The sequence below is a fragment of the Pygoscelis adeliae genome, unplaced genomic scaffold, assembly GCF_000699105.1.
Source record: "Pygoscelis adeliae isolate BGI_AS28 unplaced genomic scaffold, ASM69910v1 Scaffold34, whole genome shotgun sequence".
NCBI classification, from domain to species: Eukaryota; Metazoa; Chordata; class Aves; order Sphenisciformes; family Spheniscidae; genus Pygoscelis; species Pygoscelis adeliae.
In genome coordinates this window covers 3,649,217-3,664,838 of record NW_008824658.1, presented here as the reverse complement: position 1 = coordinate 3,664,838, position 15,622 = coordinate 3,649,217, and the positions used below count along the sequence as shown (strand labels likewise).

The 15,622-nt window shown below is 45.6% G+C and overlaps 1 protein-coding gene across 1 annotated transcript in view; it reads right to left on the bottom strand.

Moving 5' to 3' along the window:
* The window catches only part of KLHL3 (kelch-like family member 3), a 41,912-nt gene extending 31,750 nt beyond the window's left edge, over nt 1-10,162 (bottom strand). Inside the window, exons 1-3 of the mRNA XM_009322694.1 lie at nt 10,050-10,162; nt 6,972-7,078; nt 2,118-2,239 (exon numbers count right to left, since the gene is read on the bottom strand). Of these exons, the coding sequence (XP_009320969.1) occupies nt 2,118-2,239; nt 6,972-7,078; nt 10,050-10,087 (267 nt within the window). The 5' untranslated portion in view covers nt 10,088-10,162. The remainder of the gene's footprint in view (nt 1-2,117; nt 2,240-6,971; nt 7,079-10,049) is intronic.
* Nucleotides 10,163-15,622: the final 5,460 nt, after the last annotated feature.

Here is a 15,622-nt window from a genome sequence, read left to right as displayed (position 1 = left end):
CCATAAAACATTTTCAACGTGGATGTTTTTAACACATAATAAAATTTAAACTAGTCAGTTAATCTTGCCTTAGATCAGCTTCATTTCTTAGCTCCCCTGAATTAATTTACCTCCAGCCTAAAGAGTTATTCACAGGGTGGTTATCTAAATAAATCATGTAGAAAATGGACGTGCTTTATTAGATTGGGAAAAAACTTAATGTCCAAACCTTAGTATTCACCAAACTTATATTTTTTGATCCTACTGTCTGAGAGATGGGAGCCAAAATATAGACAGGGCTCTTATGTTAACTCTTTGTAATCCCTAGGCCATCAGAAGGCAGGCTTTGGTTAGGTTTTACTAAAAAAAGATAGCATTCCATTTGCTCAGAAAAGGTAACACCTGGGCAGGTCTATGCTGCCAACACAGTGCAGGACTGAGCTGGCTCTCCAGCCTGCTCCAGCTCCCACACCACTGCTTATACCCAGGTGCAGCTGTACTCGAGCACTGAAATGCTCCCATGGGAAAACAGCCAGAGCATGTGTAGTCATTTCAAGCAAGCTTCATTCAATGCAGACTGACTGGGTCCAGCACACCAGATGGTATCCCGAGCTTAGCACGTCCCACGTGCCGAGTCAGTGCTTCTGGGCCACCTAACAACCAGCAGCATGGAAGGAAAGCATACGTTTGAGAAAGCACGTGGATACGGTCTTTACATTTCCCACAGGAAGAGGGACCAGCTTGACACTGTGTAAATGTCATTTTTCCTCCAGCAATGGAAGATCCCAGAGGTCCAAGGAACTCCCCCCCCAGTTCCCCACTGAAGTAATGTTGTATCTCAGCTCCTTATGACCCTGACTATACACTGTAATTAAGCACGTGCTACACAGCAGACAGCTAGCCCAAGCGACCCACAGTTGGGTCTGAGCCTCAGCTTCTTTGCTGTAATGGCACCTTGAAGGTCTCCTCGCTGCTGGTCCTCAGCCTCATCGTAAGGCAACCAGGGTCCACACTCCTACCAATGTGACAACTGCCAGGTTGAGAGCATGCCAGAAAGTCAAGTTTGTAAAACTGGAGGGCAAAAAGGGCAAGAAAAGGCACCCACAGACTTAGGTCATGAAGGATGGCACAGGACTTAGACTGCAAAGTGGACATAGCTCAGAGTTTTGTCCATGTTCCTGCAGGAAGAGCAATATGCTACAGGACAGCAAGAACCTGCGCCCTCCCTGAGGGACTGGAGCAGAAGAGCATGTCCCATCCACAGCAAGAACCTCATTTCAAGCAGAACCAGTCTAATTTTGCCATCTTAATTAGGTCAACATAAAGCACGCAACAGCATTGCCCCTCTCTCTCCAGCATCACAGACCCAGACTTGTTACCCTGCCAGCATCCAAGTCAGAGAGGAAGACAACAAACTAAAGTGCCACTTGCAAACAAAAACGGAGACCAACCAAAAAGCACATCCACACACGAGCTCCCAGCATCCCTTCCAGAAATCAGTGGCTAAGTGCACAGACGTTTTCTTACCACAAATACAAATAGAGTCAAAGAAAAAGCTTTACCAGCAGCCACAGCCACGTGACACAGTGAAACGCGCTCTTCCTGAGCGTCCCACTTTACCTGTAGGCTGCCTTTCAATTACTCTTTTCACTTCTAGACAAATATTTACCTCAAAGAACTTCAAGATGGAGCGCGCACACACAAAAAGAGGAAGAATGCCCTCATTTGAACAATATATTCCACTCAAAGCTCTGCGAAACAACTCAAACTACCCAGAAGAATTTAAAATCTAACAGCCAGATTCCTCGACCATGACCTTAAAACAGCATTTGACTCACGGCTTGTTTGAGTCTATTTTGACCTTCGACAGACTGACCCACAAGTCAGCACAGCTTCTTGGAAGGCAAATGCCTACTCTCGTTATAAGAGCTCAACACAAAAGCTAAATGCAACATGACTTAAGCATGGGGAAAGCAGCAAAGTGCCTCAAGACTAAACAGAGGCTGGAAGTAGCTCTTTTCAAGCTCAACCTTTTACTTTCTACAGCCTGAAGAGATCACTCACCCCTGAAGGACCTGTGCCTTTGAGTTTCAAGCTTTTCACTTGGGTCTCCACAGGAGCCACTGAACCAGACCTACCTGCACATTCTCTTCCGTGACCTCGATCTCAGCAGTGTAGATGTAATCAATCAGCTTCCTCAGGGTCTGCCCATCAACGTCTTTTATCTCAATCTTCTTGGCTTTACTTTCAGACATGTCTCCTGAAATTAATTTCAAAAGGACAGTTAGAGTTTGCTTTGCAGGACCTTATTGCAGGCCCTTGCTCCCCATACATCCAGCACATCCTCCTGGTATCTGACTAAAAGACTGCCCTGGCAATATCCCTGACCATCGAAGGACAGCCAGTGAGATTCCCAGAAGCTTCCTAATGCCACCTAAAAAACATCTCAACATTTGAAGACACTAGGGTAAAAGAAAAGAAGTCAATAAATGCAACAAGCTCAATTTCTTGCTAGGAAAGAACCTGCTATGGTTCACCTGCATTCAAACACACATAGGGGCTAAAAAAACCACAACCCAGTATGACCCTCAAAACCATGTCTCAGCACAGGGACAAACTCAAAGAGACTGTGCACAAGTCTTCAGAGGGCTTTTTAAAAATATATTTTATATAGTTATTAAAAATGTTAAAAATTTTATATATATACACATATATATATGGGTAGATGAGTAAGTTGCAACAGCTAAGTTAGGGTGCTTTGTGGTATACCCTACAATAAAAGCAAGGCAGCATTACTCTCTCTCTTTAGAAAGAACCTGAAACCTGCTGAGGAAAACAAGCACACATGCCAGCAGTTACACCCAGTGCGCTGCAAGCTTCTCTCCTAAATTACCCTGCTGTAACCCGTCCACACAGTTACACCTTATGCAAAGCATCTGCGCAGAAAGCTGTATTTCTCATCTCTCACCTTCCCAACCTCACACCTCAGAGGCAAGGCAGCCTTTGGATCCAAACCGTATCCTTTCTCCAAACACACAACTTAAAAAAAAGACAAACACAAACATGCAGAACTAGAGCAATAATTTCCCCTATGGATATACAAGTAAAACCCACACCTGTGTAAGAGGCTATACATGAACCGGTGGTTTATGCGCACCTTCCCCATTGCTGTTGTGGCCAACGCTGTGCAGGCACCATACGCACACCCCATGCCTGCATAACAGGAGCAGGTCACAGGAACAAAAGCATGCTGTGGGGAGGAGGAGAAAGGACTCCCCGGGGCCCTTCCAGCATCCACGCACACAGTGACCTCACCCAGGTTTTAATCACCAAGATCTTGAGGAACCACAGAAAAGAAAGAACAAACTCCCAAATGGAAAGAAAACGGTAAGTGAAAAAACAAAGCTAAACAAAGAGCGCGAAGAAATGTCAGTTCTTAAACCTGGGCATGAATAATCACTACTCTAAGAAATCCGGTGACTCAGTACTGCTGTGGGATTAAGAGGAAAAATAGTTCCTGCAGCCTATGGGAGAAGTAATTACAGCCTACATCTCTGTACAGCGTGCGATAAGACGTGGCCAGGCACATTAAGTGCACAGCACAGAGTCAGATGCTAAAGGGGGTCCAAGCCTGAGCAAAATCTGGATCCTGTAAATTGAACTTTGCGGACTTCACTTATGCCAACAAGGAGGTAAATACCAGGAATGGGGTCAGACCATAAGTATCAGAAGAGCCAACGTCCCAAGGGAAACATAGACTGAAATAATATTTGCCCCAAATTCAATTTTTAAAATTAAGTAATAAAATGTTATTCAGAGAAGCCCATGAATACAAATGTACAAGTACAAAGGGATAAATGACCTACATTTGGGAGGCCTTCAAAGCAGGTAGGACTTTTTAATTGACAAAATAAATGTCATCTCCTTCATACACTTCCCTCCCCCCCCCAAAAAAAATGTCTCCAGAGATGAGAGGGGGCTTCTGAGAACAGGCCAGTCCCCATCAGCCTACGTGGAGCTGGAGGTGCCTGTAAGGAGCACCCAGCCAAATCCCACCTGCACAGCAAGGGGGGCAAGCGGAGCAGCTGGAGCCCTGCAGCGCTCGCCAGGACCCAGAGGGGAGGCTCAGACACATGCACCCGGAGATCGATGGAGAAATAGCTTGGAGGGACCGATCCGATAACATCATCTGTCTTTGTGGCGTTCACGTGACACAGGCAACAAAAATAAAGGCTGTGTGGGCTTCCACACCCACCAGCAAGCTGCCAGCCCTGCATACTAACAGCCTCCACTGCCTCTGCTCTGGTAACAGCCCAGCACACAATGAGAAAGGGGAGTCTCGTGTGCTGTGCCCCACGGTTGGATGGAATCCGACCCCTCCAGCCACGCTGGCGTGATCGAGTTCCTGCCACTTGCCAGAGGGTGCTGCTCTGGACATGTCTCTAACACTGCAGAGCGAGGAAGAACCTGAAGACACCACAAGCAAACCAAGGCAGGGGTTGGTGCAGATCAAGAGCAGGCAACAAGCTGCCCCCTCCTCCAAGCACAGACCCAAGGCAAACACAGCCTCTAAAGCATGGCAGCCAAATGGTGGGTCAATTAAGGCATCTCATCCCACATCCCTTCAGAAAACAACCCACACCTTAAAGCCCACAAAACCCAACCCCTAGGATGTCTTTCATGTCAGACTCGAGCCTTACCTGATACCTTAATTACAGAATAATTCAAAGCACTAGCATCATCGCTCATACATAAGGGCTGCGTTGAGAAAGGGCTGCCGTGCCCTTTCGGGCAAGTGCCCTACAGCACTGCACGGACCCCGTACCCGCACCACTGCGGTCAGGCAGACATGAGGGACAGGATAGGAGGGAGCAAAGGCAGGTAAAACAGGCGGTGTGACTCCAAGCAGAGCCTCTTTCAGGGACAGACTTTGCAGACACCAGCCCCTCACGAAGGCAAGGCCTTCATGCATCAAGCTCAACACCCAGCAGTGCCTTCTCCACTCCCCTCTGCTCATGAGGGCAGGGAGAAAGCAGAGCTTTCCTGCTTTGTCACAAGATAAACTCCAGTCAAAACTGCAGCAGCTCGCGGTGCCTTGTTTACCCAGCACAGCAGCTTGCCCTGCCTCCTACATACTGCACTCCAGAGAGGCTTCTCAGTGCACAGCTACAGCACCCCTCAGCTGCCCCCAAGCCATTGGGTTGCATTGCTGATGTGCAATGCAACAAAAACAAGCCTCAACAACCAACTAATGTTCAAGCTGTGATTTTAAAATGTCTCCCTCCAGAGAGCGAACCACCACACAGATGGAAGGAGATCATGCACCCAGTCTTTGCAAAAGGGAAATCCGGACCTTAGAAATTTGGGAGCAGCTAGACCGAAAGCGAAGGGAGAACTGGTCTTTGCCTGACCCACTGCCCCCAGGGATGTGTCAGGGGGAGGGGACCGGCCACCGAGGCTGTCACCCAGCTCAGAGGAGCTGCCGAGCCAGCCACATGACAGCGGTTAGCTGATTACTGTTTAACTCGTGGCATGAGGGATTACACGGCCTGGAGAATTCCTGCATGGAAACATGAGCAGCCCTGCGCCACCACCTTCCCGCTCAGGTGACCTCTAAGGATCATAAGGTCTTTCCAATATTTTTTCTCTTTTAAACTTCTCGTCAGGAATGAGTATCACAAGTCCTCCCCGAGGTGCCCTGCGCAAACGGTTGCCTCTGAGCAGGGTTTGCTCCTCTGCCTCGTCATCACGGCCAACACCCACTTCCACCATGCAGTGCCAGTGCCCTAGAAAGCACAAATCCTCTCCACCTTAGCTCACGACATTGATAAAGCCATCATAGCGAACCTCACATCTCATCTCACATTCAGACATCTGTTTACACCTGAGGTTTTTTCCCCTCCCTCCATTACAGAAGGGAAAAAAGCTTCCCAAATGACAAGCTTTTCCCTGAGAAATGCTGTGTTCTGCTTCCAGTAAAGCAAATAAAATCAGGTCTAAACCCAAGGCTTTTAAAAGGAAGAAGCAACCCCTAGACCACAGGCAGAGGAACATGGAACAGGGGCAAAACCCCTAAACCTCATTTATGCCGATGCTGAGAGATGGTGACAACCATTCCCTGGAGCATACAATCATTTTCTTTGTATTTGGTTAAGTCAGTTTCTATCCTGGAAAGGACAGCAACAAAAGGGAAAGGAAGCTCAGCAGCTCCTGACCAGACTAATTTTACTAGAATGACTTAAATAAATTGGCCACTCCCTTGCCTTGGGATGGTCACAGCTTTTTTTGCTGCCCCACCTGGGCACAGCCTCCGAAGGGCCCATGCTATGGGGATCAGGAGATCAGAGCAAGAATTTTGTCCTCCTCTTTCCTTCACACCAAGGTTGCATCTGCCATTACCAAAATATACCAAACTGCAGTAACGCACCCTGCAAAAAGACAGGGCTGCTAAAACACGCTGGGATCGAAACAACAGTGTTATTTTGGGCAAAAAGCGCCAAGGGAGACTAAACATCCATGACTGCAAATCAGCATCGGCAGGGCTGAGCCTTGAAATTACAATGCCTGTGCCAGCAACTTCTTTGATGTGCACCATGAACATCTAGGGCACTGCACACATGCTTGATGTTAACGATGTGTTTTCATGACCCAAGGTCTTGTTAAGGGGGGAAAAAAAAACAACCCAAAAAGCAGTGAGCCAAACCTCATAGTAACCTTCCTGTGACTCATATGCTACCCACTCACCCCACACCCGTACAACCACCACATACCCATACACTGTGCCTCAAGGAAATAGTCAAGGATGACCAGCATCATCCATCAAGTGTAGCAAACTGCAGACCTAACTGTATTACTTCTCTCAAGGAAACGCTTTCCCCGCAGGCCATGCCTACTGCCTCTGCTGCAGCTCCTGCTGGAGACACAACCAGAAGCCTCTGGGTTTGCAATGGCCCGTTCAACACGAGTACAGCGTCTGGTGTCAAGAAAAGTACCTGTAAACATCGCACAAAAATAAGGGCTGCAGGCCGCAAGGACCACGCGGTGGGCTTCCATCTCCACAGTTTCGGCCACAATCACCACATCACAGAGGAGCCGCTTGCTGGAAAAACACCAGAAAAGACAAAAATCATTTCAGAACTCCTGGCCAGGCAAAAAGCAACGTCAGTATAGCCTGAAAAAGTAAGTAGAAGACCCACCATTACCGACAAGGCACCTGAGCTTCTGCCAAATCCCAGTGGAAGGTCCTCTAAACCTTCAGCTACCAGCTCCTATCAGCGTTTGCCTACAAAGCAAAGCTTGAATCCTCCTGAATTCCCAGCCCAGAGCCCTGTCTGTGGCTCTGCTTTCCCCAGAAAAAAAAAATCTGGAAGCCAAACTAGGCATACATGCTGCCCGAAGCATGGATGGGTAAGGGGCTCCTTCCACCTCTCAAACAAGTAGGGCTTGGAGAAGGCACAGAAGAGCTTAGGAGTTTGGGCACTACCTGGAGTCAAGCTCTAGTAGATCTATAAGACAATAAATAGCCGTGCAAGGGAACACCAGCAGTGCTTTCAACTTTCCACAGAGGAAAGGTAGAGTGGAAAAATGAAGTTATTTCTCTACTTCATTCTATGTTTGGCCCTACAGAATGTGACCACCAAAACATCTCCTGGCACTGACCAGCGCAGAGGCTGCCCCAGCCATCTCCCGGTGAGGAGATGTCAGTCACTGGAGTTTATCCATGGGCCTGAGGACTTCGTTTACCACATGAATTAGCCTGGGATTCAGAGTCATTGGGATACAGCGCAGGGTTTCAAACAGAAACGAACAAACTTCTGAGCTCCCCCACTGACTCATTGTACAGCTTTGGAAAAGTCACTTCATTAACTAGTGACCTTTTCTACCAGCCCCACATACGTCCTTTGAGGATTCATTAGTTAATGTTTGCACAGGGCTTCAGAGATGCAGACAGCTAGAAGTGCTCAGCCTCCCAATAAGTTGGTTTAAGATGTTTGAGCATACAAATGTAAAATAAGGGTGTTCTTTTCAAATGTCAAGCCTGAAAAAGGATCAGCGTCCGTAAATCTAGATGTCGCCTTCTGTTCAGAAATGCTTATCACCACGCTGCACTTTGTCTTTAGGAAACTACATATCAGATAAACACACATAGAGCTTCTAATGGACTAGGGATGTCTCCTCTTCCTCATATATTGGAATACACGAACAAAACATCAGTGAAATGGAGGGTTATAGCTGGAAAACAGGAAGAAAGTAGGAACTGGTAGTCTGTGCTCTACATTCACCCCAGTTTGGAAGGGGTGATGGCAATGAGGGAAGCTCTTTAACAACCTCTTAATGGAGGGCTTCCTCATCTCCTTCAGCTTATGTAAAAGGTGCTCTGTTCAATTCCTCTTTGGACTATAGTTATCTAAAGTACTACTCACGAAATTAATTTCATCTACATTTGAAAGCTAAAAATTTCAAGCGAGCAACATTTCGCGAATAGGTTAAAGGCTTAGCAAGATTTTTCTAGACCCTCTGTATGAGATTTCTGGATGCATTTGAATGGAGGCACTATTATTCAAGGTAGCTATTAACACTGATTGTTGACAGCTTATACAGATCGCAAGCTCAATGCACATACAATAGACATGAGAACGGTATATTCCAGAACAGCAGCAAGAGCTGACAAAAAGGAGTGCCCAGAAGAAGAAAACATCAAACAGGTGCTTAAGGGCAGCTTTCAGTCTTCTATGCTTTATCACTTTAGTATTGCACAAGGTCTAGCTAACTACAGGCGCTAAGAAACACTGTCAGTCTCCAGCTATTCCCACTATGCTTCAATTAACAAAGGAATAATAGTAGCACAATAGATTTCTGAACATAGCTGCACAAACCTCTATTTTCAGATCCTTTGCTTTCAGTACAAAGAAAAGACTAGAGGGATGCCAATTAAAAAAAAACCAACAACAAAACATACTCCACTTCATGTAATTGTTACAAGGGAAGGATATTTCCATTTTCTGTTCCTATGCAACTGAGATGTCGCTGTCAGACATCTGTGGAAGGAGACATTTTAATCCTTCTCCACACCGAAAAATATGTATATGGGGAAACTACTTAACCCACAGAAGAGAGGTGGCTATTACAGCATCTTTTGAGTATTTTGAGCGTGCAGGAAGAGTAAAGGGTGTTATCCACTTTCATCATACCATCTGGATAGCGAGGGAGCACATACGTTCAATGTGTATGACACGTGTACTTTCCATAGGAATTATTTTAAAAATTGGGTTTCTAAGTCTCTATTTGAATGGTAAAGGACTCAAATGAACTAGTCGGAGAAATGCTCGCTGAACTTCTAACTGGTTTGTGGGATAACAACAACCAAGAAACAACTCGGGTTTAACCACTGCCACCACACTGCTGATGTGATGACAGCGGTTCCTGAAGACTGTTCGCTGATACTTTTTTCAGCCTCCATTCTCCCTGTACCCACGCAGCTGTGTAGAGACCAAGGTGTTCTCTTTTAACCAATATCAGTATTTTTAAATTTGCAAGTAGAGAGCTGACATTCTTCCTGAGTTGTTGCTTTTTTTCCACCCCCTATTTTGGAATGCTAAGCCCAGACTGAGTGATGCTGCTGGTTAAAGAGAATAAGAACAGTACATTAATAATCTTTGGTCTGTAATTATGCGTAGGTGTCTTAATGTCTATAACGTTCTATTATTCGTTTTCAGACCATTAGCTCAGTTAAGAACATAGTTTACAGCTGAATTTGCTGTAAGTAACGGAAAAGACCAAATGAATTATCATCTATAAATGAAGTCTATTGCTCAGATGTTTTTGAGCCATAGCTGGCTTCCTCCTGCTGGGAAGATAGAGAAGTCTGAGATTGGGAAGAGCAACCCACCACAAAAGGGCTATACTTTAGCTGTCTCTTCCTACTTGTTTATTAATACCCTACACACAACTATTAGCTGTGACAAAGACGGCACTTCCCCCCCCCGCCCCAAGTCTCCCAGAAGCCTTTCTGTTCCAATCAGCACGTTCCTGCTAAACCAGAGAGGGTGCCCATTAAGTCAAAAGTGTACCTCCGTAATTCATTCATGACCTTGAATGCCTTTCTCATGTGAGAGGGGTTGACTGTCACTGTGCGCTGGTCCTTTTCATCTTCAGCTGCCTCAGAAGATCGGGAACTCTGCTTAATGCTAAAAACAGGGAGAAAAAAGGAGTAGAAAGTTTGATTCAATGACACTTTAAAAAAAAACCAACAGTATCATAAAACTGCAGCACAGGGTATTATGCATGGGGTTACCTGCATGTTTGTTAGGCGGCTCAGGTTCACCATATGAAGAGCATCACAAAATGCAGCTACTTCTGCATGGATGTTGAAAGCCAACCCAGCCCACATTTCAGTCAGCAGGGAAGAAAAGGAAAAAGTGCCAAACACTCAAGGACGAAGCCCAGCCTTACAGGCTTCAGGCCAGGAAAGCAGTGTAAATTGAAATTCAAGCCAGAACATAATTGCTTCACTGAATGGAAATAGACTTCAGCACTGGGAACGACAAGAGTACCATGGATACTTTAACATCCATACTGAGAAAGAGAAATTTAGTTTTCAATGTCCCGTCTGAAAAACGCAAGCATACAATACATGACTTGTATCTTCTTCTATAGAGGCAAGTAGAAAAGGACTATTAAAACTCCTTGCACAGCTTCCAAAGCATTAGCTTTACAGAGGCCACATCCCATTTCCATTTTAGAAATAGGTCTGTTTACTGCCACTGAAATGTATAGAAAGAATTATTAAATCAGACCTTCCTACCAGAACCATCAGCTACATAGGTAATGTCAAACCAGATGCACCCAGTTATGTGCTGTGTTTAACCAGGCCAACAGGTGCCTAAGGCACGTAAGTGTCCTCATTACTGTGTTGGAAGCATTGGCTATTTTATTCAATTATACAGAATTGACATCAGGTCAATATCTCTACCTCCCTGATCTGAAAGTGTGTGAAATCACTCAGAGCTAAAGGTTTCCACCTATGAAAAAAGCAGCACCTAGAGCCAGGTCCCTGTTCTGCTTACATCCACGGCTCACCCCTCAAACCTGCCAGGAGGCAAAGGCAAACGAGACAAATCGAGCAAGGTTGTCCATGTCGAAAGACAACCCCAAGCGAATGGCAGACCTCTGAAGGTAACCCCACCACCGCCACGCACCAGACTGGAGACCTTCTCAGAGTTTTCCTTCCAAAGGACAGTCTCCCTCAGCTTCACGTTTGTCCCCTCCTCCCTGCCATCCTTCTTAGTTGGGCTTGTATCACGATAAAAAAGGCTGAACCAGGTTAAACCAATGGTCTGGGCAGCCCAGCATCCTGACCCTACCGGTGACCAGAAGATGAAGTCTGAAGAAGGGTACAAAGCCAGGGAAGCATGGAGGGATCCTTCCCCAGAACAGTCTGCCAACCTCTGCTAAGGTGCGTATGCATGCACATATATATCTCTATACACCTATACTCACACACAGTGACTTTTCCTTTGAAAAGCACAATTATTCACAATTTACAACCCCTTGACAGTGTGAAGCCCTTGCTGAACGTTACACCCTCCCCGTTGCCTGCTCCTGACCGGTGGCTGTGACCGGCACCACATCCCCCAAGACCACACGAAGCTCTTTGCCCCCCCAGCTGTCCTCAGTGGGCTGCATTGTCCTTCTTCTAGAAACAAGATGCTGAATAGCAGCCAAGCTGCACACAGCTCGAATACACGCCTGCATACTGAGCGGCCTCCAGCTTTGTGCCCGAGACAAAGGTTAATGCCAAAAACTAGCGAAGTCCAGTTCCTTCACTTTGCTGAGCAAGTGAAATATTTTCAGTCATAAGTGAAGCCACGAGGCTGAGCACAACATCACCCAGCACATGTCCCAGATGAGGGAGACAACTTCCCAGACTGCGTTACAGTCATCATCCAATTAGCTTAGTATGGCTGGCTCAAAAGAAAAAAAAAAATCAGAAAGAAGAGTACCTCTTATTAAATGTTCGGTATTCAAGGGACTGGTACCAGTCAATGACACAAACAGCTTTTCTGTCCCTGAAGAAAGCTGAACTCGCTCTGTGCCACACGTAGCACCAGCGGCGTTCATGGGCATGGAGCAGCAGCGGCACTCGGCTCTTCCCCAAGTCTGCATGCCCCAGCAAGGGAGTCTCCTTGTTCCAGGGACACAGACAAGTTCAGCTAAGCCTCAGCGTTGTATCTATCAAAAGCCCTGGCTGAAATCTTAGGCCAAGTGAAGTTTGACCACAGCTTTAAACACCCCAGTGTAAACCCTTGCTTTTTAAACAGCTAAACCTGCCCTTGTGGCACACCAGAGCCAAGGAGTGAAAAATGAGGCTCTGGAAGTGCAAGTGACTTCACCGAGCTTTCAGTGCCCAAAGCTGAAACGCATACAGAAAGCAAACAAAACAAACAAATAAATAAAAAAGAAAAGAAAAAAAAAGTGAAACCAAAAGGCGGCAGCAGGGACAGCTGTACCCATCGCTCCTGTGGCAGGACAGCCGGACCGCCACGGGACACTGCTTCAGTCATTGTCAAAGACAGACCTCGCGGGATCCAAAATCAAGTGATGCACACAAAAATCATAAGGCAGCTCTAATAAATAAATCTCAGCGGTGTGCTTTTTCTTATTAGCACTCCAGTGCCGGAGACCAAAGGTTCATTATTTCCAAACTTTTCCACTGGCAAGAGATACAGTTCAAAGGACACAGCAAGTTTCACTGAACACCAAAGTAAACGTCAGATCAACAAGCCTTCATAAAGCCTAAACTCTGCCAACGTTCGTCTGTATTTTAAAAGCAAAAACCTTGCTTCAGAATTTTTGAAAAAGATCAATCAGTTCCTCCTAAAAAGCGTGACAAGTAACTTTCTAAAAAGCATCCTAAAAGACATCCTCAGCTTTACTAGCAGGGGTGGATTTCACACGTTGCCAAAGGCTCACCATAAGAAAATACTCCAGATTGTCTGGTTAAAAAGCTTGTTTCAAAAAAAAAAATCAAGATATGCTATTTAAAGTTTTTCCAAATGACTCATATAAAAAACACATTTAAAAAATTAATGGCCAAGAGCCTTTAACTCATCTTTGAGACGGACTCAGCTTCCACAGAACTGTGTTCCAGTGATGCACGGAGGATGATTTTATCTGGGAGAAAGATTTCACACCCTCATGCACGCACTCTCAGAGATCACTGACACATTTCCAACCTAAAAATGCAAGAACCCAAACATTCCAAGTAAATGCAGCCTGCCACAAAGCAAAAGCTACCCCTTAGAAGACCAAAACAGTGCATCGCATAGCCCTTTTCTCAGGTTTTCTTCCCTACAACACTAAGAATTATTACACTTATTACACTTTTATTATACTAATGGAGCAAAGCAAAGGAGGAACAGGGTCCTCTGATCAAAGGTACTGGCAGAGACCACCCCGACGTGCAGGAGCCCTGCACCCCATGTCCACAGAGACTCTCCCCCCAGCACCTTCACACGTGCATAGCTGATGTCCTACCACACCAGCGGACTCGCAAGCCGGCTGCCAGGAGCAATTTGTTCTATTCCTGGGCTATCCGAGGCCATGCACCGAGTGAACGGACAAATGATTTAATTTCCCTGGACCAAATGAACATCCTCATTAGGGACACAGCAGGATTCTCCTAAAATAAGCAAAGAGGCTCTTACTTTCAGAGTGCCAACCCCACCGCCGCCTCCTGTGTGGCCTTTCAACGCTGTCCCCAAGTAGAACAAACGAACCCTGATTTCAGAGTCCCCAGTTAAGTCAGCGAACCTAATCACAACCCCGTTTGCACCGTGTTCCTCCTCTCCAAGACCCACTAGCAGGGCTGAGCTCAAGCTACTCACGGGCTCGCAGCACAACTCCTGCCTGAGCACGGCCACATACCAACAACAGAAAGGTATTTTAAAAACCCATAACCCGTAGCTCTGCTGCATGCATGCATCAACTATAAAGTTGAGTTGCCTTAGTTACCAGCAGTAATTACAGATGTCTTTGTAGATTACGCGAAAGAATAAAAGCCTTCCTTAGAGCTAAACTGTCCCCTGGCAAGATTATTGCTGTGCAGAGAGCTGGTAAACCCCAGGAACAGAACTCCTGTCTCTGCCAAAACCAATTCTACCACTGGCTTTACTGGAGCCAGGAGCTCACCCTAAAGGAGGGGCAGATCTTAAAGGCGCTCTCCTCCAGAGCGGAGAAGGATGAGCTTCTGCTCACGTTTCTGGGAGAACAGCTGCCGGGCTCAGCTCCTAGCCCACATGTGGACACCACAAAGGTCCCTCTCCACCAGGCTCTCACATGAGAGAGATGATGGGACTCCAGCCATGTCCAGTCCAGCCCAGCCTCGCCTCATCCTGCTGTGCAGCACTGGGGGGGTCTCTAGGAGCTGGTCTCACCTCCTGCCTGCGCACCACAGGCTGAGGTCTGCTCTCCTGGGTTGTCCCATAACACCGCGGAGCTTCGGCCCCCCAAGGTTGGCCAAAGAGTCAACAGGGCTCAGCGATCTGCCCGCCCGCAGCACGGGCAATCCAACACCTCCATGGGCACTTCATATCCTTGTATTAACTTAAAAGTGACATGCTAACTGTAAATTTTCAAAGCCTATGGAGCTTCTCTGTGGGATATGTTACAATCATCACCATAAAATGTTAATCTTCAGTTTCTGAGGGGTTTGACATGGCTCTGATCTAAAAATTTGATAGATGCCCAATAGCAGTTATTAGTGTTCAAAACTTAAATGCCTCCACTAAGATAAATGGAGACCAAAATATTAATTTAGTCTTAGCAAAATGAAAAAAAAACATTTTACCTTAACTGGGGTAATTCTCTGTTTAGAATCAATAGCCAAAATCATGGCTCAAATACATAATGCCCCATAGTTTTATTCCTCAAATCAGGCAGACATAGTAAGAAAAGATGTCAGTGTAATGGCCTATTTATAAAAATCTCAATTTCTGAATTCGTCTTCAAGGTATATACAAAGGTAGTAGAAAAATGTGACTGAAGAATCCAAATACTGAGATGGATTTTGAGAGGATTTCAGAGGAACATATTATCATTAAAACATATGGGAGGTAGCATAATGGAAAGGATTGTTTGGGTTTTTTTAGTAGCAATATTATTTTCCTGTTTTCTTGAATTTTTTCAGTGCTTACATCAACATGGAGACATTACCTTAGAAAAACACACAATTGGTATACAACAGATCCCCAAAAGGATATTCATATCAAAGGAGACCTCAGGGGAAAAGCAGACTTCAGGAACTATTGAGAAGAAAATTCTTTGCTGACAGTAATGAAAACACCACAAAATAACAAATGTGACAATACCATTTGCTTTCAAAGGCAAATATTGTATTTCTCAAACAAATATGACAAAGAGACTACCCCCACTCAAAGATAAAGTTACAGGCATTTTAACTCTCTAACCAAAAAAATTAACGTTCCGGGGTTTTTTTCCTATTCAAACTCAAACACACCTTGCAAATTCAGAACCAGAGTACCATGCCCGATCATACAGCCTCATGTAATTTCTCCATAAAATGAAAGTCCCTATCAGCACTGTAAAAGAAAATCAGGATTCTGAAATGATTTATTGCCAAATG